Source organism: Mya arenaria, chromosome 10 (assembly GCF_026914265.1).
Source record: "Mya arenaria isolate MELC-2E11 chromosome 10, ASM2691426v1".
In the NCBI taxonomy this organism is placed as follows: domain Eukaryota; kingdom Metazoa; phylum Mollusca; class Bivalvia; order Myida; family Myidae; genus Mya; species Mya arenaria.
The window spans coordinates 23,435,154-23,462,361 of NC_069131.1; the positions used below are offsets into that span (position 1 = coordinate 23,435,154).

A 27,208-nucleotide genomic window follows, 5' to 3' on the forward strand; every position below is an offset into this window, starting at 1 on the left:
GATGGAAAATTCATAAGAGTGGTACGTATTACATATTACAAAGTCCTGCGTCCTATTCCAAGGTCGAACATACTCTTTTTATGTTTCAAACTGTGATGAGTTATAAGGAGAAAGCGAGAACATGTAATATGGCTGTTTTGGGTGAAATAGGTAGACACCAATTATAAGTAAATATATATGCTAGAATTATAAATTTGGTCTATTCCTTCAGACAACATTACCATAAATAAGTTATGTTAGAAAGTCTTGATAAGCGTAATAATTGGGCAAATAATGTAAAAACCTTGTTAAATTTGTATTGTGATTGTGCGGATACATCCAAACTAATTTAAATAAGTTACATAATGTGTTTAAAAAGTGCTCGATATATTAAACATTAAAGTCGTGGTATGAAAAAGTTAACAAAATACCTTAAATAAGCATAACAACATTAAGGAATGATTTGACATTGATATATCTAGATGATTTACCAAAATAATGAAGAATGCTTTGTCGAAGCTAAGATTGTCGTCTAATACATTAGCACGTGATGTTATCATTGTATTGTAAAAAGGTCAAAATATTCATCGACTGTTGATTATGTCTTATGTCCTAGTGGTTAAGGCTTCGTTTTTTCAAATTTTCTATTGACTTAACCGGCATAGTTTGGCACCCCACTAAAACCACAATATATTTTTATACTTAAAATACTTACTCTGTTTGCAATTTCGGTATTATAGAGTAACATAATTATACAAGAAGTGTGTTCAGATGTATGATCGGGAAAACTTATTGTTGGTTCAAAACCTAAGCGAGTCCCTTTAAACATATGGTTCACTATTTATGCGTGCTGTTACTAGTATGTACATGCTTTTGATATGAACTGGCACAAATAAGTAGCTCATCCAACTTATCTGCTTACTACAGTTTCTGTTTTCATATGTTGAACATGAAACTTTTTCAGCTAACCCAAACACAAAACGTTCAAAGTAAACTTTAAGTAGGTTGCCTATTACCCGTGCATACATGCTCTGGATTGAAAATGACCATAAGAGCTATGCCAGTAGAGCAGATAAAGACAGAAAAGAAAATAATTTATTTGTCGTATACCCACATTGTACATAAGTACTTTTATGTAAGGGGAATACAACATGCCGCAGAGTATTAGATTAGATAAATGCAATGTCAATATGTATACATAAATCATTTTTCATACGTGAATAAAATATATGTACTTGCAAAATAAAGCTGATAAAAATTAATCACTTTATGTAATGGAAGTTCTATGTTCAAGAGATTTTTTATGATATGTATTTGGATAATTAAAATACAGAATTTTAGCAGTTCGATTATTTTATACATGCTTGGTGTAGCATAGAAATATTCTTAAGTTATTTCCTATTTATTTAAGCTTATTTACAGGAATGTTGTTATTTGCATATCTACCAGAGTGGAATCTTAATGAATAAGCAGACACTCTTGATCTAGTAATATAACATCGTAAGTTAAAAGTCCTCATGGTTGATTGTTGCGATATAAAGAAACGAATATCTGAACATAATTTGCTGTTTTTTTATTAAACTGATATAAACATCAAGAAGAAAGTTATGTATATGTTTAAAAATGTTTTGCCCAATCGAAGTGAACTTAATTGAAAAACGCTGTTTTTTTTGTAGCAAATAACCATAACAAAGCTTGTGACTTTCATCCATTGAGACAGCATTAAACCAACATAACATGTCTGCTATGCATTTAAGAAAACATTTAAGATTTGGAAAAACATACTAACATAAAAACATGGACAAACATTGACTTTAACATACCAGATGTAGTGTGGAACTCGTCATATTAATTTTGTCAACACAATTATACTTTAAAATAGTTAACTCAAACAGATATGAATTATATTATTACATTTTAAGAAACATATTCTTGGAAACAAATCTGGTTTGACTAATGAAAATAGCAATTTACAACCACATTTGTAGACAGTAAAGGCATAGATGATTTAAGCAAAATAGTTAAATAAGTGACAGATAAACTCTGATTTAAAACACTTGCGTGAATAAACTAGTTTGGTTTTCACAGTAAGAAATAGAATTTGTCCATAATCTAACACATGCCTAGAAATGGAACAAAACAGTACATGAAGAATAAAGCTAAAGTAGACTATAGTCTAGACAAGCTTCATAATTTGTTCACATTTGTCAAGATTTTAAAACCAGGAGGCTGAGGTTCACAAAAGTCCTGCATTCATGAAGGGTCACCTCAGTGTCAATATGGAAGAAATAACTAATAAATTGCAACTCGATGAACACTTTTGCTGAAATTATGAACACTATAACAATTCCTATAAATATCTGTTTTACACATAGTAAACCATGCAATGTAAAACAAATCGATGCGGCTAAATCTACACAACCCAAGATAGTCACTATTCTTACCTTAAATAACAGCTAAATGCTGGTGGCTTTGTATGCATTGATGTAAATCAAGTGTTCACACATTATTTACAATACTAATGTATTTGATTTTCAACATGTCTTGAGTATTCCGTGTATTCTTGAGCATTATATGATGTTGAGTTATTGATTTCTTAAGTTGATCCATCTTTATAATATCCAATAAAATACTTTATACTCTGTCAGACTGACCATGCAATACAATAGGGTTATTACTACTGCGCTTTGATCCTTGAGGTTATATTCGGCTCGAGTGGATTCCACGAGGCGAAAGCCAAGGGATATCAAAATCTGCAAAATTCCACGCGAGTCGAACATGACATCCGTATCAAAACGCATAAGTAATAACCCCTTCAACTATACTTTACTGGTTTAAATCACTGAAGACACATGATATCACGATAAATGATTTTTTATGACGCTCTCTTTTTTATGACGTCAATTTAAAACGCGCAATGATACGTGTTATGACTTTACTTAATCGGAGTTGAATACAGGCGTATTGCAATGGAGTTGAATACACTAGATGTCTAAGGGTTGAAAAATCTTTGTTTTTAGACGGGTTTGAACTATTATGGGGTTGAAAAGTCCTGCTCCCAATACGAGTTACTTTATGTGCGATATGTATTGGGTTTGGATTTATGATGAATATATAATGAAACATTATATTATACACAGTCAACAATATAACTGTAGCTTGTTTTTTTATATTTCATGTGGAAATGTACTGAAAATGGCAAGATATTGTAATTACTTCATCATTCTAATGCATTTGATTCGAATACGAGTCTGTGTTTAATTTTAGCGTCAGCTGGGACGTAGAATAAAACAATACAACAAATGCCGAATACAGAATAGGTCAATACATGTATATAAAAATATGAATTTTGAAGTTTCAAATCTGTACATTTAATTCTAATTGAATAAATTTTCTGATGATATTGTAAAACAATTACAATATACTCTACCCTGTACCACGTAGCAACTCCAAAACACCGTCTGTGCTTAATAAATAAACAAAACATGACACCATCGTTATATCATTTAAACTTGAAAAGAAAAAGGTATGCAATCGGTGGGTTAACAAATGAAAATGCTTAACCATCGAGGTAAATTTTCGAAGTCCTGAACCATTTATTTTCAACTAATTTTGCATTTAAATATATCTGGATTTTATCAAGAAGACAAATCATTATGATAAAGTCAATTGTTTTCGATTTCTGTTGACAGGCAAATGGGTGAAAGATTTTGCAACGTGAAACTTTCAGCACTCGTAACTATTTGGGTGAACATTCTTTTAATTCGAGCACTCCAACACTGAAATAACCAATAGTTCTCTTTGTCATATCAATCAACTTTAAACAGTGGCACAATGTGATTCATTCTTCCACTGACTCCCTTTAAACTATCTAAACTAGTCCAAAATATATGAAGCTGTTGTTCATTTGTTTGTTGGCCTTCAATGATGGGGATCCATGGTATGAAGCTTGTTGTAGGGACTAAATCGATTTGGTAGAAGGACTTGATATCCCTTTTCAATGCGCCACACAAGAAATCCACTTGGAAAGGACCTAAATAAAAAACATTAAATTGATAAGTATGAAATATTTCATGTTGTTGCAACATGCAACTTGTTTTTACCGATAAATGCATGTCATTAACGTAAAATTTCAAGTTCTGTCATTTCATGCAAGGCATTAAAGTTACTGAATACATCATCATAATGTTCTTACTACTATCGCATCCTAGTTGCGCAGTTTGCTGTACTAAAACGTTCAATCCGTGAGTTATTCCTTCGGCGATGTTCGAAAAGTTTGATGACTTTATATCAATATCACTTTGCAGGAAGTTGGTAACAACCTGCAGTTCTTTTTCTGCATCCATCATGCCGTACTTTATTACCTATATAGTGAAAAACAAGCATATTTTAACATACTTTGAATGCAATTGAATACATAATTCGACTTGATCTTTCTGTGTATAGCAATCCGCAATATGCGCTGCCGCATCAACAATTTACTTATGATAAGGCCAAATCAAAAATAATATATATGCAAAAAGCTAAGTTGCATTCCACGCAATTACCATTCCTATTTTTCAGAAAATGAAACAATACTTTTCAAACCAAAATCAGAAAAATGTCAAACAACGTTTATATTGGAACATGGAAATTAAGATATTGTATTTATTATATATCCGGTAGACTGAAACAGGTAAAAGAAATGAATAGTTTGTGGAGTATTTCGTGAAGCTTACACTCATAATGGTGAATAAGGTTGTTATTGTTCAGTATTAACAGCATCCGGTATAAGTTTGCAAATCCGGTTTACTTGCAAACTTAGTTTTTTTATTATCTTAGATATCAACTTCAAAAGCGACACATAGAAAGTTTGTCCATTAAATTAGAAATATTTTAAGTAAAATTAAAAAAAAAGTTTTAAGAAATATGAAAATTTTAATTCCAAAATTGATTTCTCCCGTTGGCCACCAATTGGATTTTAGGTCCCCCGCGGGGTTTTGGCAAACTCCAATTGGAGAATTTTCCATATGAGCCGAAACGGGGGAAAAAATCAGCAATTTGAAAAAAATCAAATATTACAATTTGGAACAGAAAATTACATTTCTATTTATGTTTTGAGTACTAGAGTTATTAACTTTATTAAAATCTAAAAAAAAATCAAAAATTATGATTTTGTAAAAACGGTTCTCCAATTGGAGAAATTTCCAATTGGAGAATTCCACAGTCAATTTCTATTGATAAAATTCACCAATTGGAGAATACAGAAGTTGGAGAACACAGAAGTTGGAGAAATCACCAGTTGGAGATTTCCACAGTATTACAGCTGCTGGGTTAAAAAAAGTTGGGATATATACATGTCATCATATAATTGCTAATTAATTTAATATTGATAGAATATTCAAGAAAATAACAAATGCAAGATGTTAGTTGTTACCTGATTTCGCGTATACCATCGGCATTTTCAACTTGTGTGTAATCTAAAGCAGTTTTATTATATACAACTGCGTCAGATGTGTAGTTTTATTATTCCTTTTCAGAAAACTGTTTTATCAAAATGCATATATTTCACTAATAAATCTAAAAAATCAAACTGTTTGCTTAATTTTGCATTTTCCAAAGATACTTCCTGGTGGTACTTGGTTATAATATTGAAATTTTAATCGACTTTAAGGTTAGAGAACACTGAATGTATTCCTTAAGACCACTCGGTCAAGGATTACCCGTGAAAGCGCAAGCACTTGCTTCAAACAGGGTCCTTTAATTATTTTTCAAAGCACCGATGAATGGGTACAACTTTCATTGGTTAAATCTAACTAAAATAAACAAGCTCGATTTTGCTAAAGGTGATTAGCTGATAAAATCACTCTCTAGTCCGTTTCCTGGCTAGAAACTGTTACTGTGTCATTTTTGAGAGGCCATCCATGAGATAGTAGCCCTGGTAGGGATCGAACCCACATAGTCATGGGTAAGAAGCAGAAACCTACACCACTAAACCACTTTCATCCTTAAAGTACCGAGAGGCAGGCATCACGCGGCAAAGGGATCGAGCTAAATGGACCATGGAATGAACCCACGACTACGACTTCAATAGGCTACGTCTTAACCAATAGGCTACGGAGACGGTATTAATGCATGTACTCAATTGCAGATTCAGTGGGGGGGGGTCAGTCGTCCGTTTATACATTCTTAGTCAATATCGGGGAAAATACAATATGAAGATAAAAATGCCCTATTTCGGACTATAAATTAGAGGAGTACACCTACCCCGGCCCAACATTTTAAGCCATTCAATTTCTGTTCTGAAGGAGTGGCGGATGTGGAAAGATTGAGCCAATGCGTTTCTGTAATCAGAATTGTTGTTTCATAATGTTATAGTTCCTCGAACAGTTTAAACGTTTTAGGACATCGAAATAAACAGACGCATGTTCAGTTTAATTATACTCTGTATACAACGTTCTCGTACTCCAGTGCGATGATGCTATGCATTATATTTATCATCCGACCTCTGATGAACAGGAATGACGACGTTTAAAAGCTATTATTTATACAATTATGATCATCTGACTGACTATCTGCCAAAACTTTTCTGTTTAAAGAGACTCTCTCATGTTTTAACACCAGACATATTTTTTTCTCGTAATGCATCTGAACACTTATATTTATTTTACTCCTTGGTACTGAATTTGCAGAAATAATAGTAACCAGGTTGATTTTCTTTTATACTTCAATTGCATTTTTAAAAAAAGATGGGAGCAAGCCCATGCCGGTGCAGATAACACATACTCGAAGATTATGTCAATCAATTGATTGTGCAACAGCCTTTTGTTGAATCGTGTTTGTAACGCATTTCAAAATTTTGGACTTCAAAGACTATATATTTTAGCACATATCAACATTTAGGGTTCCAGCCATCAATAGCTTAGCTTTAACACTTAGTTTGATTCACAATACTTTATTTCGTAATAACAAGCTATAAAATCCAAGTAAAAGATGCATTTTCAAAACCCTGTACGCTTCACTTAAATTCACTCAAATACTCAAGTGAGAAAGATTTAAAAAAGTATGTCATAAACATATCCCTTTAGCGGCTGAGGAAGCCGGTCCAAACCATTCACATACTAAAAAACTGAGTTTCTTAATATATAAATCTCTAATAAATTTGCCAAATAAAATTCAACATGGGTGAACAATTATAAAAAAATAACGTATTTTATGTATTGCAACATATTTATAAAAAGATAAAGTCAATTGAATCAAATGAATATTTTAAATGTACTTTCTTTCCCGCGGTAAGTGGACTTTTCATCTTACTCCAACAAGTGAGGAGTATGGTTGATTCTCTTCGTGACTGAAATCAACATTTTTAAACACTTGGTGTATTTCAAATCTAGTCCATATAAACATCCCCTTTAGATTCTTTGACGATTGCATTTTCCATGGGAGATCACTGCGTAGGATAATCATACAAGTGTTGTTTAGCCACACTGTGGTTTCAATAATGTCAGGGGCGTAGCTACCCCTCTATTCGTGTGGATTCATAAATGTGCTGGGGGGTTCGGGGGCATGCCCCCCTCAGAAAATTTTGAAAACCATGGTGCAATCTAGTGCATTCTGGAAAATAACCAGTTTTTGGATCATGTAGTCAAGTTCGCATACTGCTACTTCAGTTTTTTTTTTTCAGAACCATGTTTTTTTCAGCCGCGTATTCACGTATAGGTGGCTACACGCCTGTATGTTGTGCATATGAATGTATAATTTGGTTTATATGATGCATCCTTAATGTAACACCTCCTTGCTGCTACACCAATAGAAACTTCATTGAATATTAGCAGTAAAAGAACTAGCACTGACGCTCCCAATTTTCGTCTGGGTCATTTAAATAATAGAAAACAAATTACAAGATAAACAAATTTGTTTTGACTTCTTTAATGAATTATATAAACACATTGTACAAACATATCATGACACTTTTAAACAAAAAGTATGGCTGTCAATTAAACAGTATGCTAGCTTTAAAGATTGAGGCAAACCATTGGAATTTTACAGCGGACTTAAAAAGGTGTATTTAAAGCTGCAATCTCACTAATTGATCGTTTTGACTACCGGCACTCTTTTATTGTTGGTCTATAAATAGACCATTTTTTGCATAGACCCAATTTTAAGTGATATAAGACTTCTGAAATAAGATCAGATTGCATTTTGTCATATTTATGGCTAAAATGATGTTTTATGGGTATAGTAGCATTACGAACAATTTAATGTAAATGAACTTTTCGGCAGTCTTACCAAACATTTTTGATTGGTTCTATTGTGAATTATCTAATATGACTGAATTAAAGGAATGATAACCAAATCAGCTTTTGAGACAAAATTTTTAAAGTGTCTAAAATGACAATCTGTGAAAGTGCAGTTTTAAGTTTTGATCATTTACACATTGTTAAATTATAAATAACTGTTTAAAAGGTCTCATGTACAAAATAAGATAATAATTTTCATACAAATATCTAAAATTGATTAAAATAATAAAGTACCATTAACATATTTCTTAATAGTGCTGTTTCTCAACTGACAAAACCATTCAAAGCCATCATTTCAACTATAAGTTATTTTTAACTTTCAACTTTTTTATAGCATATATGCAACAAAATATACCAAAAATACAAGCCATGAACAATATGATTGTTCAACTTGCATTGTCCTTGACCTTTTAAAATGACCATTTTCCTGTTCTGTCTATTTGTAAGTTGTGCCCTGGGGAATGAAGTATGACTGTATGAATCACAAAAAGCAATAAAAACACTAAAAAAAATCCCCCATTACCCCTGTAATTTCTAATACAGCAGTAAAATCAAGCAATGTTCAAGATTGATTGTGCTGCCAAATCAAAAACATGTTTGCCAAAACATTTAGAGCTGCATTCTCACAGATATGCCGTTTTAACAACTTTTGTTTTGTCTTGGAATGAGCAAATTTTTGCGTAAATATCAGCAAACCAATGGTAAAAGATTGCTGACAAAACATCAAATCCCAGATTTCATATTTTCTTCGAAGATTAATGTTACTAACGGTTTAAGAAAAGTGCATAAAACATCAATGTTTTAACTTAAATAAAAAAGTCTGCAATTGAATTTTTTGTCAGTAGTCTTATATTACTGGTTTCCATGCATTTTTCGCAAAGACTGGATGGTACCAATCCAAAACAAACAAGAGGCCCAAAAGGGCCTATGCTCTACTGGCTGGGTTTGTGTGGTCAACATCACTGTTTTCGAAAAGAATCAACCCCTTATGGGTATCTGAATACTCAAAACTGAAGACTGTATCATATTCGCAAGCATTTATTACAAAATAGCATTTTTTATACTATCAAGGCCCATCATCTAATAATTTCAAGGCCAATAAACCAGGAAACATGGGCAGATCAGGTTTTTGAAAGGAACTGAGCTCTAATGGATATACTGGACAAGTTTCATCAAGATACAATCAAAACTGAAGACTGTATCGTGTTACATAGCAATTGTTTACTGACACACTATTTTTTTTTATTATCAAGGCCCATAATCTTGGCATGCATGGGCGGATCTGGCTGGTTTTCGAAAGGAACCGAGCTCATATGGATATGTAGATACTGTACAAGTTTCTTTGAGATACAATCAAAAAGGCTGTATCATGTTAACGAGCAATTGCCTACTGACACACTGATTTTTGTATACTATCAAGGCCCATAAACTAGGCATACATGGGCGGATCTGGCTGGTTTTCGAAAGGAACTGTAGGCTGTATCATGTAAACGAGGATTGTTTACAGACGCACATACTACGTACACATTACCATCGCATTAGCTCTTCTGGCCTTTGGCCAGTAGAGCTAAAAATGAAAACAGTTGTCAAAACATCCAAAGTGTGATAGTGCATCTTTAACATTTGAAAGTAACTCTGTTTGCCTCATGCCCCTAAACAAGGTTTAATCATATTAGCAGATATGAGCAGTGGGCTTGTCCCTGTATTTTTTATTGTATGATTGCAGTAATGGATACTGGTCTCATTACCTTCTGACAATTTTTCATCAATTTTAAGGAAACAGAAAACACATATTAAGCTCATATAACGCTTAATCTATTTCATTACGTTGAGAAATAGTCCCTAAAAATATTAATTGTGGAAACATATCTTATCTAAATACATACAGGAAATGGTGACATCATTTACCAATTTAGTATGAAAAATGCAGTTTCCTGATATTTGAATAGTGGTTCTTTATTTAAGCATCTCAATTCATTCAACATACACATAGTATGTATCAAGTTTCAAAGGAAACCAAATCATTGTAACAATTGTTTTCAAAGCAAATATTCACACTCTTGACAAACTTCTTTTCCTAGTTTCAACTTTGAGACTTTTTGATGAGTCTGCACCTTCCCTCCTCTTATACAGTGGCTTCAAGCAATAAAGCTAAAAGCTCAAGTTGCACAGCTGGTGAACAAGACTGCTGTGTTGATAGTTAGTTGACAAACTGCACACTTGATGCCATAAATCATGTCCATCAACCTCTAGAATAAAGAAATGACGCAGCACAGAATTGATTTCAATTGGACAGGTCTCTGTACTTTCATCCCCTAAGGCCTTGTTGTAGTCAAAGACTATGTCTTAGTGTGCAGTGCCTGATCTTGAGAAGCCTAAATCTGCTCGTCTGAGGAAGTAAGTCTGGCAGAGTGTGAAACTCCTGTCTACTCATATGCTATACGCCTGTGATCTATGTCTTCTTGTTTGTGCCCAACCATCACCTGAAGAGAATTTAGAGGAAGTTAGTGCTTGATTACAAGTTAATGTGACAAAACAAGGTCTTTTATTTATGCCACCAAGATCTAGTATTCCAAGTGTCATATCTTGTATGTTAACTCAAAGCAATTGAGCATAAACTGTTTGGTAATTTATTTTAAGTCACTGCTTCCACTTATACTATCAGTAATATTGAACATGAACCGACTGACCCAAATATTATTCTAAATATTTTTATGTGCAGAAACCATAATCCTATTAACCCAAAAGTAATCCAATTGTATGTCTTCACAAAACATTTTACAACAATATTTGTCAATTTAACTCAAATATTGATTATTGTTTTTTTTGTCAGACAAACACAGAGATGGCCCTATATATATTGCTCACCTGATTTGAGAAAGGATTCTAAATTAGTTATTGTTTGAACACTTACTGGACACTTTCGGTCTGACTTTATAATGCAGCTGGTGAAAATATTAAATGTCCCTTTATAATGGGCTTACAAAAACATAAACAAAAAATGTATTTGTTTAAAAATTACAAAGGGCCATAATTCTTACAAAATAAGTTTGTATTGAGCAGAATAAAAAGGCTTTGCCTAAAATACAACCTCAGAACTATATTTACAAGTAAAACAAAAAAATCTACAACTTGAAATATGTTTGCTATATCTGGTTTTGAGAGAGAATGATCAGAAGAAAACATCACACATTCACAATCATATTAAAAAATAATTTAGTTTTTTTTTTTTAATAAATTCTATTTCAAAAACACTGCAAAAGACAAGACACTTACATTCAATTTCTTGATTTAATACATTGATGATTATCAATTCTCATGAAGCGAGATGGGTCTTACACTCTAACCAGTGCAACTTGCATGTTCTTAGTTGCTCAGTTATTACCTTTTTTAAATTTCTCCTCTTGATCTGAGCCACGCCAAAATGATGGGAGATGCTTTTGTTGTCTTTTCCATCAGAAAGTATAGCACCTCTGTGTTTCTGTTTATCTCCTGAAACAGTAGTAGTTTATTAATAATAATAACAATAATAATAATTAGTGACTTTTATTGGAATTATTTTCACCGTTTGTGCCTTGCCCATTGGGGAACAAAATTGACTCTCGGAAAAATACAAATTGGACAGGCCAACATCGATAATATATTGGTAAAATATACATATTTTATTTATAACAGTATGCAGTTGTTGTTGTTTTCAAATCCTACATAATTATATTATCAATGATATTTCATAATACAATATAATTTATATAAAAATTGAAATAACACGGCATAGTTGTTGACAGAACATGAACAAATAAATGTGTAAGACTACTACTTTATGGGGTGTAAATAACTCAGGGCTATATTTCACTTTAGGGACTTTTGGTGAAGATCCACTACCACACCCACTAATCCCCCCCCCCTTCTGAAACCGTATTTTTTATGGATCACCATATGGTAAAGGAATTTGACAGATGGTAACCTTAGGAACATTTCTGTGACATTATTTTGAAAACAGGCCAGCAGGATCTGAGGAGAAGATTTTTCCATTTAGACATATAGCGAAAAGTAGCTCCGCACCCTACAGCAAGTTTTTTTATGAATCAATATCCGGTGAAGAAAATTCATACAGGGTATTGAAACATTTTTTTTGCTTCATATGAAGATAACTTAACTAGCTCTTCATCATATTAAATAAAAATTAGCACAGTCTATGCCGCACACACAGAGCCCCGCATTTGATCTTTTACCAAAGTTTGATTGAGAGTTTAGTTTCTTGGCACACTATGACAAGTCTTTACAGGTATATTAAAGCTGCACTCTCACAGATTGATCGTTTTTTAAAAAAAAATAATTTTTTATCTTGGAATGAGCCACTTTATGCGAAAATGAATGGAAACCAGTGATATAAGAGTGCTGAAAAAAAATCAGATCACCGATTTTAATTTAAAAAATGGATACTTGTGCATTTTTCTTAAACTGTTAGTAATGCTTTATGCCATTAAAATTAGTTTAGTCAGATCTTATGTCAGCAGTCTTATATCACTTATAGCAGATATTTTGGCAAAAATTGGCTCATTCAAAGACAAAAAAATAAAAGATTTGTCAAAATGGTAAATCCGTGAGAGTGCAGCTTTAAAGTGTTTGAGAAAAGTAATCATCTTATCAACACCGGTAAGAAAACAAATACAGGGCTCTTTGCAGCTGTATAGTCTGTCCTTTAGTTAATTCAAAATGGTGAAGAAAAATAAAAGTTGTCTTCTGTTTTAACTTTTAAGTCATTCAAAGGAATATTGCCTACTGTTGCAGCATTTGTGACTGCACATATCATGTGATATACACACACTGATATATAACAAAACCAAGTTCATTTGTCTCAGTATTTGCCAATTTTGGGCTTTCACTTCTTGAACATGTTTTGAGTTTTAGTGATCTGAATAGGCTAATGTTTTTTTATGACAATGATGCAGGTGATCTAAAACATATTTTTTTCATCAAAAGATCCAGGAATGAACAAATATTTTTTGTGTGAAAAAACAACAGTTCAATTCATTTTTTTATGTAATTTAGTTAAAAACAAAACTTATTTAAAGTAACTATATATATCTCTATATAATTCTATTATTTATTCCACAGAATATATTCCAACAGCAAATTTTAATGATATGCTTTTTTCAACCATTCCAATTTATTTTGTCAATAAGATCATTTAAACTATTAGCAGGCAAATTGACTATATTTAATAAATATCAGTAGGAAAATGGCCAACTAAGATCTTAATTATACACAGTAAAGACAGTTACCATGACAATACTTGGTGCTTTTAGATGAAGGCAAAGATAACAGTCAGAGAGTTGCTACTGAAAAATTTCTTATCAAAATTTGATCAGGGTCAGTAGCCTTCAATGATATATTGTCATGGACCTATAAACTATGGTTTATAGGTCTGTGATTTATGTATATTGAATTAAAAATAAATAAAAATGTACATTAATTCTTCTTTATATCTTAAATTCTGAACAATACAATTTTATTGTTTTATATGTCACTGAATGCATGACTTGTGTTCTTTTTTAGTTGCTAAACTTTTAATACTAACATGCCACACATATATATTAATGTTTTATGCAGTTTTCTTAAATCGTTAGTAAGGCTTAAGTCATTAATTATTAATTTCTGACCGAAATATGCCAATCTTTGATGTTAGCTTTTGTCAGCAATCTTCAATCATTGATTTGCAGATCTATATTTACCAAAAATTTGCTTTTTCCAAGACAAAAATAAAAAAACAGTTGTAATATTGGTAAATCTGAGAGTGCAGCTTTAATTTATTATAATTTGGCGATTAATTCACGTTTACATATCATATATGTGTTTCAAGAAATGGAACTTGATTGGATATTTTAAATATCAAAATATATATTTGATAATCCTATTTGAGTGTCAACAATTATTAAAGTGTGTCAACGTTAATATACCATCCTCCACAGCTCCAACCCTGAAGAACACTCGCACAATATTGTCCCCCACCGCCACTAAGGAAAGTCCCAATAAAATTTAAAACATATTGACCTTAAAACTACTTGTGAATAATAATTTATAATTAATATACTGTCATTTAAACCTTAAAGTTGTTGAAATTATAATAGCTGCATTTTCCACATACTGATAAGTCATTTAAATAGCATAATTCTAGGCACCACCATACTTGTAAGTTTTCTTTTTCTAAGTCTAAATTTAAGTTTCTATGAAATGGCCTTATTTATTGCTTTTCCTATGTATTGAATGACTTCGTTCTTTGAAAAAAGGCCTTTTAATTGTTTTTATGATCCTTGTGGGAAACAGTGACACCATTTTGTGTATATCATAAACTTGTCAGACACTTTTAAATGTCCCCACAGTAGGACTGCAGGAAAAACCTTGACACTACCTAGTACAGAAAAGATGCTACACTAAATATTAAAAGTTGTAAATTTCTGGTTCTCAAGCTCTTCAAATTTGTTTAAATTATTACATATAGCTCGATATTTTTAGAATCATTCAATTTTTAAATTATTATCAAAGTGAAGAGTTTGATAAAGATTTAATTTAATACTTTCAATCAATAGCCTTTTTGATACTATAAAATCTATTACTTTAATTATTTTTCCTCCAGAAACCATTCCCTTATATTATAAGAAATTGTTCAATGAGGGTATGATTAAGTAAAATCTCCTATTATAAAGAGTACCATATATATTCATAAAAGAAACACAACTTTCACTGCACTACAATTAAAAAGACAAAGCATTTGCAAAGCAAAGTAGAACATTAGGTCTCTGACTAACTGATACATTCACTTAATCATATGACTGAAAATTTTCTTTCTAAAATTTCTTTTTCTCAAGTTCTTCAACTTTCTTTAAAAATTCTAAAATGGAAAATATGACATATATATATCTGTACTTCAAGAATAAAAAAATAAATAAATAAAATCTTTTTCAGGTAAAGAGTATGATTTAGATTTGAATTTCAACAACTTTTTTTATGTAAAATGTATTATTTTTCATTGCCTTCATTCTTAAAGCAAACCCCTTAAATTTCCATTTCCAAAATCTCCAATTATAAAGAATTCCATATTCATTACAGAAACAATAAATAAGCAAAGCAATTATTTAAACATAAAATGATATGATGATGTAATAAGAAATGCTAACAGCAATACGGGATTTTATTTACATTTAGAAATGGGATCAAAAATGACACTTGACATTCTAAATGAACGAGAATGCTTAGAAAATATACAGAAATATGGAAGAGTTTTGTTTCTTAATGGCACAAATTCAAAGTAATGTTCCTTTCTTGATTGGGTGGGACTAATTTAGCTCCGCCTAAAAATTGTTTTGTCATCAGATTAGGTATAACACACAATGTGATTGGATCAAAATCCTGATATATAATAAACTCTGAATGGAGGCATCCAATCAAAATCTAGTAATATTTCCATTTGTTTCCAATTGATTGCACCATCAGTGATTTACACAGTCAGTGATTTATGGCCTTTTAACTTGTAATGGTCAAGTGGCAAGTGCATATATGACTTATGTTAAATCATGTTTTAAGAGCTAATTAGAATTTTAAAGTCTAAGCTATGTGACAGAAAATTAATACCAAAATCTTTTTTTTGAATTGTAGTAACTGATTCTTTTGTATTTGATGAGGTCAGACATTTTAAGATATATATATATAATATTCAGTGGATATGTGTTGATCAAGCATTTAATAACATGCCACAAAGCAGAATATTTATGAGGTCATTTTTTTTTTACTTCAGACCCTGGGGCAGGTTTGGAGAGTTGCACAGAATGCTTGAAGAACTAAAGTGTTGGGAATCAGTTCCTGTTTGCAGTGTGTGTAAACCACGTGATAAATTGCGTCATAAATGCTACGTCAGAAGGCAATATTTTGATTTAAAACAAGAGGGCCAAATGGCCCTGAATTGCTCACCTGTCATATATTGCACAGATTTTTTAAGTTTTCACTATAACACATATAGAGAAAACCCATCAGCCCCAGGGTGTGGCCAATTTTGACCCCAGGGCCATAATTTGAACAAACTTTGTAGAGGTCCACTAGACGATGAATCATGCCAAATATCTAAGCTCTTAGCCACGTAAGTTCAGAGGAGATGATTTTTGAAGTTTTCACTATAAACATATAGAGAAAACCCATGACCCCCCAGGGGGCGGGGCCAATTTTGATCTCAGGGCCATAATTTGAACAATCTTTGTAGAGGTCCACTAGACGATGAATCATTCCAAATATCTAAGCTCTAGTCCAAGTAAGTTCAGAGGAAAAGATTTTTGAAGTTCTAACTATAAACATATAGAGAATACCCTAACCCCCCGGGGCGGGGCCAATTTTGACCCCAAGGCCATAATTTGAACAATCTTTGTAGAGGTCCACTAGACGATGAATCATGCCAAATATCTAAGCTCTAAGCAACGTAAGTTCAGAGGAGATTTTTGATTTTTTTTACTATAACCATATAGAGAAAACCCATGACCCCCCAGGGGGCGGGGCCAATTTTGATCTCAGGGCCATAATTTGAACAATCTTTGTAGAGGTCCACTAGACGATGAATCATGCCAAATATCTAAGCTCTAGTCCAAGTAAGTTAAGAGGAGAAGATTTTTGAAGTTTTAACTATAAACATATCGAGTATACCCATGACCCCCCGGGGCGGGGCCAATTTTGACCCCAAGGCCATAATTTGAACAGTCTTTGTATAGGTCCACTAGACAATGAATCATGCCAAATATCTAAGCTCTAGTCCAAGTAAGTTCAAAGGAGAAGATTTTTGAAGTTTTCACTATAAACATATAGAGAAAACCCATGACCCCCCGGGGCGTGGCCAATTTTAACCCCAAGGCCATAATTTGAACAATTTTTGTAAAGGTCCACTAGACGATGAATCATGCCAAATATCTAAGGTCTAGTCCAAGTAAGTCCAAGTAAGTTCAGAGGAGAAGATTTTTGAAGTTTTCACTATAAACATATAGAGAAAACCCATGACCCCCCCGGGGCGTGGCCAATTTTGACCCCAAGGCCATAATTTGAACAATTTTTGTAAAGGTCCACTAGACGATGAATCATGCCAAATATCTAAGCTCTAGTCCAAGTAAGTTCAGAGGAGAAGATTTTTGAAGTTTTAACTATAAACATATAGAAAATACCCATGACCCCCGGGGTGGGGCCAATTTTGACCCCAGGGCCATAATTTGAACAAACTTTGTAGAGGTCCACTAGACGATGAATCATGCCAAATATCTAATCTCTAGACCAAGTAAGTTCAGAGGAGAAGATTTCTTAAGTTTTCACTATAAACATATAGAGAAAACCCATGACCCCCCGGGGCGTGGCCAATTTTGACCCAAGGGCCATAATTTGAACAATCTTGGTAGAGGACTATTTGGTGATCCTAACTACCAAATATCAACGGCCTTAGCTTTGTGGTTTGGGAGAAGAAGATTTTTAAAGTTTTTCCTTTTGGTTGCCATGGCAACCAGAGTTCTGCATGGAATTGAATTCTTTGAACAACTTTGATAGAAGACCACCCAAGGGACATCCCTATGAAGTTTTATTAATATTGGCCAAGCGGTTAAGGAGGAGATGTCTTTTAAGTAAATTGTTGACGGACGACGCACGATGCATGCCGGACAAAAGGCGATCACTAAAGCTCACCTTGTCACAAAGTGACAGGTGAGCTAAAAAGACTTTAAACAAAGATAACTTTACTATTTCTTCACCATTTTAAATGAAAGAAAGCGCAGTCTACGCCACCTACGGAGCCTTGCTTTCGGCCATTTACCAGAGTTTGATTGCGAGTTTAATTGCTTTAAACACTTCGACAAACCTTTTCACAATACGGCCGTCGGACGGAGCACTGTCAAAACATGATTTTGAAAACGGGCGAAGCGTTTGATGAAACTAATGACTTTATCAAATGTCGGTAATAAAACAAATGCGGGGCTCTTTAAGCGGCATAGACTGCCCTTTGTTTCATTTATAATGGTGGTGTAAAAGAAAAGGTATCTTTAATTTAAGTGTTCATTTTAAGCAAAATGTTGCCTTCCGACGTAGCATATGTGACGTAATTTATCACGTGGTATACACACACTGGTTTGACTATTGGTAATCAGTTCCACTCACGTTGCTGTTTATTAATAGAAGAAATATTTTTTGACAATACCTGGTACCGTACTTGTAATTTTATTCTTGTACAAAAACTCATCATCCTTTACTCTACTTATGTTAGGTAAAGGATTGAAAATATCTAGTTAGTGTATTTTATGGAATTATTTTTACCACCTGTACAATACAATTTGGGAAAAAAAGTTGACATTGGGAAAAATACAAAATCAGGCTTAAATATCTAATTTAGATTTTAATGGCAAAATATATCATCGAAATTGGAGTTCGGGATGAACAAGCCTGAATTATTACTCTATTGCTTGGCATATTTTTTTTTTCAAGCCCTGCTATATTAAATTCAGAATTAGAACAAGCCCCGATGACATAATTTTCACCAGTGCATGATTGTGGGCTTGTGCTAAAATATTCTATATACTACATGTTTTAAAGATTTTTATGCATATATTATTTTGTTAATTTATAGTCAGTCTTTTCAAGATTTTTTATTCATTAATGTTATGAAATCTCCACTTATCAAATTTGGAAAACATAAAATATGGTGAAAAATGGACAAGTTTTCACTAGGGAAGAAGGCAGTAAGGCAGTAAATTTCACCAAAAAAACCCACTATTAATGTTGTTGTTGCTTTAGCCATATTGTTAATGATTACAACTGAACAAAATTGACAAGATGAAAGAAGAAAAACTGATTTCAGGAACATACCAGTTATTTTTTCATTATAATTGATCATCAGAACATCACTAATTAGTATAGTCTATCTATATCATTATTAAAAAAAAAGAACATGGAAATTATATTGATATAGTATATGAAAAATATTACTTGAAACTTAATGAAATTTTATCTCAAAACGCTGAAGTATAAGCAATAGTGTTGTGCCGAAGATCAGTTATAATCGACAATTGATCGGAAAGGCCTTCATCAGCGACAATCGATAGTGAAATTTGAACAATCGATTATAGAAACAAGAGACGTAACCACTACCGACTACCAGTTAAAAGATTGTCTTGAAAATATATTTTGTTTCTGGTCAATACATGTTAATGTTGAAATGTTCATGTGGTACTATATTGTGTTATCTAGTCATATTATCATGTCAGTAGCTCACTACAGTACCTTATTACAAATTTTCTTTGTAATTTAACTGCAAAAGGATTGGTTCTCAACATCACACTTTTGTGGTTTTAAAATGTTACCGGTATTGTTTACTTCTTAAATCATGTAATAATTTAGTTTTCTCAGTTTTCTGAAAGAAAATGTTCTTGTAAAACACAGAATATTCAACTGTTTGTTTTACTTGTTACTGACTGATTATCAAAACGAAATTGATATTTTTCTTTGTGTTTACTTTACACATGTATTCAATACCGTACACAAAATTTAGAGCCTGCAGTCTCATGATCTGTAATAGTAACTTGTAAACACTAAAGTATAGTTGCGTTCTGAATAAATAATGTAATTTATACAAATAAATGTACAAATAATATTGTAAGGGAACATTTTTTCTTAAACTGGTTCATGTAGTTTATCTATATGCCTTATATATGATGACCTAAGATAGTTAAATAATGATTAAAACGATTAATAATCGATCATTGATTGTTTTCATAAACCGATTATCTATAGTAATATTTCAGTCCGATTCCCAACACTAATAAGCAATAAAAACAGTCAATTGTATATATATATAATATATATCAACATCTACAGATACTTAGCCATAAGTTTTCAATTTTGGATAAAATTAACAAAATTAGAACTGCATACCTTCTTGTGTACATCTGTTTAATAAAATGAATAATTTTCCTTTATCATTAAGTAAAACAGTTTTTAAAATAACAATTGAAGGATTAAAATTTTGAGCTACTAATTGCATTACCATAGATCTACTCAAATTTTGACACTTTTTAAAGAATAACCAATAATAATTTCCAAATCTTCAAATGTAAAAGATCTACCGCATTCTTCCAAAATGGAAATATTTCATACTTGACTGAGTTCTTATTGAAAAATTGTCCTGAGGTAAAATGGTATTATTAAAACATGTGCTAACAATATTCCCAAATAATTTGGTACAGTATGACAAACAAATAAGCACATGATTGTAAAGAATCACTGTTTCTATGTACAATTGACTGGTGCAATAGTTAGCAATAGACTTGGCGTCAATTGAATTTAGTTTGAAGGATAAACAATAACACTTTTTTAACACTTTTTTACCTTTTTTTTCAAAAAAATGATTGCAGTCAATTGTAACCATGAACTCCCCAGGTCCGGGGAATAGTGGGATTTTCGGTTCAGCCAACCCCGGCTTTATAAAGCTACAATAATTAGCAATCAGCAGACAACGCGAAAACTTTTTCTTCTTCACAGGACATTGCGACAGGTAAACACTGAAAGTTTACCTGTCGCACCAAATTTTTACCTGTCGCAATGTTACAAACAGTATTCAGTTACATCAGCCTAAACCTTGATTTTAAGCCTCTTTTTTAAATAAGTTTTGTAATTTCCCATTATAACAGGTTTAGATCATTTTGGTTAGATTTGTCTTACAGTACAATAATAAATTACAAAAAAAAGCCAAACATAATGTAAAAAAATCAATATTCGGATCTTATAAATGTCATATTTTTTTTCTTCCCTTGCCTCCCAAAAAAAACCTCATCTGGTTCGTCTACCCATGGAACAGCTAGATCTTACTCTTTTTATTCATCTTTAAATTAAAGATACAATACGGTTAAAAAATGTAACGAATTGTACTACAAGTCAAACTCAGGCACACCATTTATGCAAAAACGAAAGTAGAGTTCTTGTTATTGGCAATGTTCAACTGAGCGGAAAGAAAGTCAGCTCGGTATATTAATCATCATATTTAAATTAACACGATTGCCGGGAACCACTACATACGGAATTTTGTAATTTCCGAACATTTCCGTAAAATAAAAGTATAAGAGTACGAGCTGAAATCGGAACCTTACGCCTTTTATCGGCTTTTACGGAAACATGTCGAAACGGGGTTTACAAATAGTGAAACACGGATTAACACGCTGAATAATCATGATATAACTAGAAATGTGTCCATAGGACATGGATGCCCCCACTTCGGTTTTTTGTCACAGAAAATAAGCCATAATGATTTTTGAAGTATTTTTGACAAAAAAGGGCCGTAACTCCTAAATGACTAAAGCGATTTCCATGACTATCGAACTTGATCAAGATATTATGGTCACAAACATGTGTTTAAAGTTTGGTGAGGATTGGACAAACAGTTTTCAAGAATTAGATCGGAAACAATCTTCGGGACGTATTTTTCAAGTCTTTTTTGCAAATAAAGGGCCGTAACTCCTAAATGACAAAAGCGATTTCCATGGCTATCGAACTTGATCAAGATATTATGGTCACAATCATGTATGTAAAGTTTGGTGAGGATTGGACACATACTTTTCAAGAATTAGATTGGAAACATATATTTTTGAAGTATTTTTGGCAAAAAAGGGCCGTAACTCCTAAATGACTAAAGCGATTTCCATGACTATCGAACTTGATCAAGATATTATGGTCACAAACATGTGTTTAAAGTTTGGTGAGGATTGGACAAACGGTTTTCAAGAATTAGATCGGAAACAATCTTCGGGACGTACGTACGTACGTACGGACAGACAGACAGACGTACGTACGGACAAGGGCAACCCTATATGCCGCCACTTTGTGGGGGCATAAAAATAACTCTAAACATTTATTTAGAAACTGAAAGTAAATTTTCCGAAAATTAAACGGTGCTGACTTTAATTTTTCACCGGACATTGTGACCGACCAAAACAAAAGTTTCGTCGGTCAAAATTGAAATATACCGGACATGTCCGACTGTCCGACGGACATTCGCATTGTCTGAATCAGGGATACTTTTTTTTTATTTTGACATTTGTTATTAAAGTTAACCTGGGAGGAAAAGTGCGCCCGGTGTGGGGCTCGAACCCACGACCGCCGGAACACTAGCATGGCGCTCTAACCAACTGGGCTACCCGGGTGGGCGGCTGGTTCTAACCGACACTAACTACATTATGTATCCCAGTCTCGAGTCTGCCATAGTCTAAAAATCTTCAAAAGACTGAAGGCCATTTAGGTGGACTAACCCCCGCTTAAATTCCTTCCCTGCAGGAATGAACTGATGGTAAAATGTCCTCGCACCAAAGGGAACCTAGGTTACGCCCATTCCCGAGGAAATTTTGCGGGAAAAAACAGACAAAGCTTTGCGGAGTAATGTCACTATGTGGGGAGGGGGCATACCTGTGCGTGATCAAAAATAACAAACAATTCTTATCATTTAAACCATCATGAAAACAAACGGCATTTAGACTTACCATACAGTTGTCTTCAATAAGTCCATAGCCCAAAAGTTTATGATTGTCCATTTCAATCCATTTTTTACACGAATGTTCGTCTGAGGTCACCGGAGTAGGTCCTACTTGATTTGACTGCTAAACCGGTTTAAGAAAATGTTCGTCTCCTACGCAGTAACCTCCCCTATTGTACAGTAGCAAATATAAAATCCATCACAAAATCTTCGCCTAACTCTCATAAATGTGATTTAAAAATATGTTAATATTTAATCAACGTGTTTAACGATATTCATCTTTGAAACATTATTACAGTATCTTTATCCTCCATTCACAAACACGTGGACATGATATTGATAAGCAAAGTACATGCGTATATTTGATAAACGAACAAAAACATGCAAACAGGTAGCAGGATGAAACAATATGATTAATATCATTCCTAATGCTTAGAACGTATACTTGATCAAAGATAATGTCATTCAAGACATGAGTTTTTAAACTATCATGAATTGCGTGAAGGGCTATACACTTTTGCAAAAAAAAATACCCCTTGCAATAGTATTTGGATATATTTACTTCTTATTTATCAATGTAAAGCTATCATTCAGTTATGGCAGGTGTTCAATGTAACTGAGCACAATTTAAGAGTGTAAACGAATTTCGTCACTGCTTTTAGCTACAGCTCCTAAACCCTGACAATAAGTGAACCGAGATAATGGCTCCTTTTCAAAGAATCATTTGAAATGGATGAATTCTGAAACAAAGAATGATTGTTGAGCTTATTTTTTTACGAAGTATTAAGTCAATACACAATGTTATAGAACATTTATAAATAATATCACTGACTTATAAATAATTGTTTAACCTATACTGGTAATAGGTTCGTGATAGTGCTATCATACATATATGTACCCATTTCATATGACAAGAAAAATAACATACCGTGAGTGATGGAAACGAAATAATAAAAAGAAGCCACTTTTGCATAGGATAAAAGATACACATCGAAAGGTTTTTTTCTTTAAATTGGAGTGATCAAATTAAGTTTGTCACTAAGTCAACATAGTTTAATGTACCTACTGACAATATAAGATGGTGTTCTCGACCTATTCGATTAACTGAAAGACACAAATTGAGCCCACCAGGAAATGAAAATTAGTAAGTTATTCTTTTTAAAAGTATTTAATATTTTCGAGCATCTAGGACCAGAAGGCTTCAGAAAAGGATAAATAATTCGCAAATCTGACGCAGTTGTATTTAAGATCACTGTTTTAGATTGCACACAACGTCACAAGTGAAAACACCGATGTAATACTCGAAATCAGGTAACATCTTGCAATGTTATTTTCTTGAATAATCTACAATATTAAATTAATGAGCAATAATATCATGACATGTATATATCACAACTTTATTTCTCCCCAGCAGATGTTATACGGTGAAAGTCTCCAACTGGTGATTCCTCCAACTTCTGTGATCACCAACTTCTGTGAACTCCAATTGGTGGCTTTTATCTATAGAAATTGACTGTGGAATTCTCCAATTGGAATTTTCCCCAATTGGAGAGCCGTTTTTACAAAATCATAATTTTTGATTATTTATTAGATTTTAATTATGTTTATGAATCTAGTACTACAGACATACATAGAAATGTAATTTTCTGTTCCAAATTGTAATATTTGATTTTTTTCAAATTGCTGATTTTTTCCCCCGTTTCGGCTCATATGGAAAATTCTCCAATTGGAGTTTGCCAAAACCCCGCGGGGGACCTAAAATCCAATTGGTGGCCAACGGGAGAAATCAATTTTGGAATTAAAATTTTCATATTTCTTAAAACTTTTTTTTTAATTTTACTTAAAATATTTCTTATTTAATGGGCAAACTTTCTATGTGTCGCTTTTGAAGTTGATATCTAAGATAATAAAAAAACTAAGTTTGCAAGTTAACCGGATTTGCAAACTTATACCGGATGCTGTTTATTATCGTTCTTAATATTTATAATATAAAATATATATATGCCTTTACTCACACCTGTTTTTAAACGAAATTTAAAAATTGTATTCTTATTTTTATTTCGCTCGCGCGCTAAAAAAATATAATCGGTAAATATCGTAAAACAAAATACAAAATGGTGTGGATTAAAGTGGTCTATTCTTAGCTTTGTTAAGTTCATTAATTTTGTTCATATCCAGGAATGAGAAAATAAACAAAAGGGCCATGGTGGCTCTAAATCGCTCTCTTGACAGAAGACATTTGCTGCTTATTTGTTGAGTAGTATGCTTTATTGATATGTTGTAGGCATTAGTCGGCATGCTCTTTAAGCATTTAGTTTGATCATTGAGCAGAACAACACTAGCATATTAAAAAAGAAAACACTTTGTATAAAACTTCTGTGATTGAAAATAATAATGATACTCATATGTTTCATTCATATATTTATCAAGCTTAAGTGTCGTAGATAAAAGAAAGTATACACCATTACTTTTTTTGAAAATTAACAACGCAGTTTCTTGATGTTCATTGATCTGTCCTCACACAGTTCATTTGCACAAAGCATTAACACCTGACTTATTTGTACGATTGTAGTAGCTAATTGAATAAATCGGATATATTGAAATTTTCGCAATTTTAAAGAAATCCGACGATTCTTAGGAATAAAACTTACCAAGCATTTAAACAAAAATACATAATAATATTTATGTTTGTATCACGAGTGTAAGTGATAACAACCTATTACGAATTCAATTTTATCTTTGGAAAATATTGTTATTTTTGTCTTACAAATAAATTGTCATTATGAGTTGAAAAAACAATCTTAATGGAAATCTCAACTTTCTAGCAGCTAAGAAATAAATCTTGAACTATCAAACTGGATAAGAAATCGTATTGAAACTGAGATTCTAGTACAAATGTGACCGGTCAAAAGATAAACAAAATACTGCTGTATAACCAAAGGGCATGACCTCAGAAATTTTAGCCGATTTCGTTTCACAATGTAGTTCCCCTATCATAGTTTAACAATATGGAATGTTCTTGCACAATAAAAACATCTAGTGTAAAAGTTTCTCAGAATTGTTTGACCATTAAGAAGGTATAGACATTTATATGCCGTTTTAACCAATACTCGTATTCGTCTTGTGCTGTGTAAAAATAAAATATTGACAATTTTTTCAAGTGTATGAGATATGATGCTTCTGTGATCTCATCTTTTTGATGTGTTTGACAGTTTGTAGTTTTGTGTTGTTTTTCCATGTTTCTCGTTTGTGATTATTTGTTTTTGTGTTACCGTATATGTCTTTGGCGTTGACCCTGTGTCATTAAACGGGGTTAATGTTTAAGATTTCGACTTGTTTCTTTGTTCTTTCATATAAATATAAATCTTTGTACGTAGGAATGTTATGTACACTGAGCTTGTTGGGGTCAAAATCACACATAATATATGGATAAAACAAATGGGCAATTTGCTAAATAATGTGAAGAAATAAAAGCATCAATCTGACATGTCTTACTTGCTGTCTGAAGCTTTTAATATTTTGAAGTATAAAAACAAAGGCTGCCAATCTAAGCCTGCACTGCAGACTTTCATTTCCCTTTAACAAGACACTTATACTCTGGTAAAGGCAGGAGTTCTCGGTACCACTTGACTTGCACGCAACAAACCCATCTGGAACTCTGCGGGGAAAAAATTGACAACGTCTTATATATATAAGTACAAAATAAGTCCATGGAAGCCAATGACAAGTTTATTGAAACTATTGCATGTATAAACTATTTCGGTCATAAACAAGGATGTTCCATCAGTAAGTACATACATAACGTATGGACCAAGCCTTAACACATGGGCATGCATTTAATAAACATTGCAGACAGGCAACAGACAAGGCGAACCTCAATTGCATTTTATTCCAGTACAAGCCCATAAACATGTTATATTTCAAAAATACGGTCCCTGGGTTAGGGTTTGATGTGAACTAACAACTTCGAAAAAAGACAAATCACACTGTGTTCCATCAGTAAGTACATACATAACGTATGGACAAACCCTTAACACATGGTTGTACGTTTAATAAACATTGCAAACAGGCAACAGACAAGGTGAACCTAAATTGCATTTTATCCCAGTACAAGTCAATATACATGTTATACAACAAAAAATACGGTCCCTGTGTTAGGGTTAGATGTGAATTAACAACTTGGAAAGAAGACAAACCACAAGTGATACTATTTATACCGATGTTTGCTAAGGTCTGCCGCTAATATTATGGGTACTTAATGCTCCGTGAGTCTACTGAGAAAAGAAAAGGAGTCCAAGGGCTCTGCTTACCCTGTCACCACGGATAGCAAGTTTACAATCTTCATAAAAGACATAAAGGTGACGCTTCCTTCCAAATAGCTTAGTTCTGTGCTTATTGGTTACAGACAGGTTTACTTGTT

The 27,208-nt window shown here is 32.8% G+C and overlaps 1 protein-coding gene and 1 long non-coding RNA gene across 4 annotated transcripts in view; both read right to left on the reverse strand.

The window, feature by feature from the left end:
- Positions 1-1,540: 1,540 nt before the first annotated feature.
- Positions 1,541-27,208, reverse strand: part of LOC128206092 (uncharacterized) — a 126,872-nt gene continuing 101,204 nt past the window's right edge. For all 3 annotated transcript variants that reach the window (XM_052908261.1, XM_052908260.1, XM_052908259.1), the window contains 3 exons: positions 26,284-26,446; positions 4,175-4,343; positions 1,541-4,012 (listed from right to left, as the gene is read on the reverse strand). In XM_052908261.1, coding sequence (XP_052764221.1) covers positions 3,789-4,012; positions 4,175-4,343; positions 26,284-26,446 — 556 coding nt within the window. In that variant the 3' untranslated portion in view covers positions 1,541-3,788. The remainder of the gene's footprint in view (positions 4,013-4,174; positions 4,344-26,283; positions 26,447-27,208) is intronic.
- Positions 7,878-22,504, reverse strand: LOC128206095 (uncharacterized). Its single transcript, XR_008256386.1, has 3 exons — positions 22,374-22,504; positions 11,644-11,750; positions 7,878-10,741 (listed from the first exon to the last, which is right to left on the reverse strand). It is a non-coding gene; the product is annotated as an uncharacterized LOC128206095 (long non-coding RNA).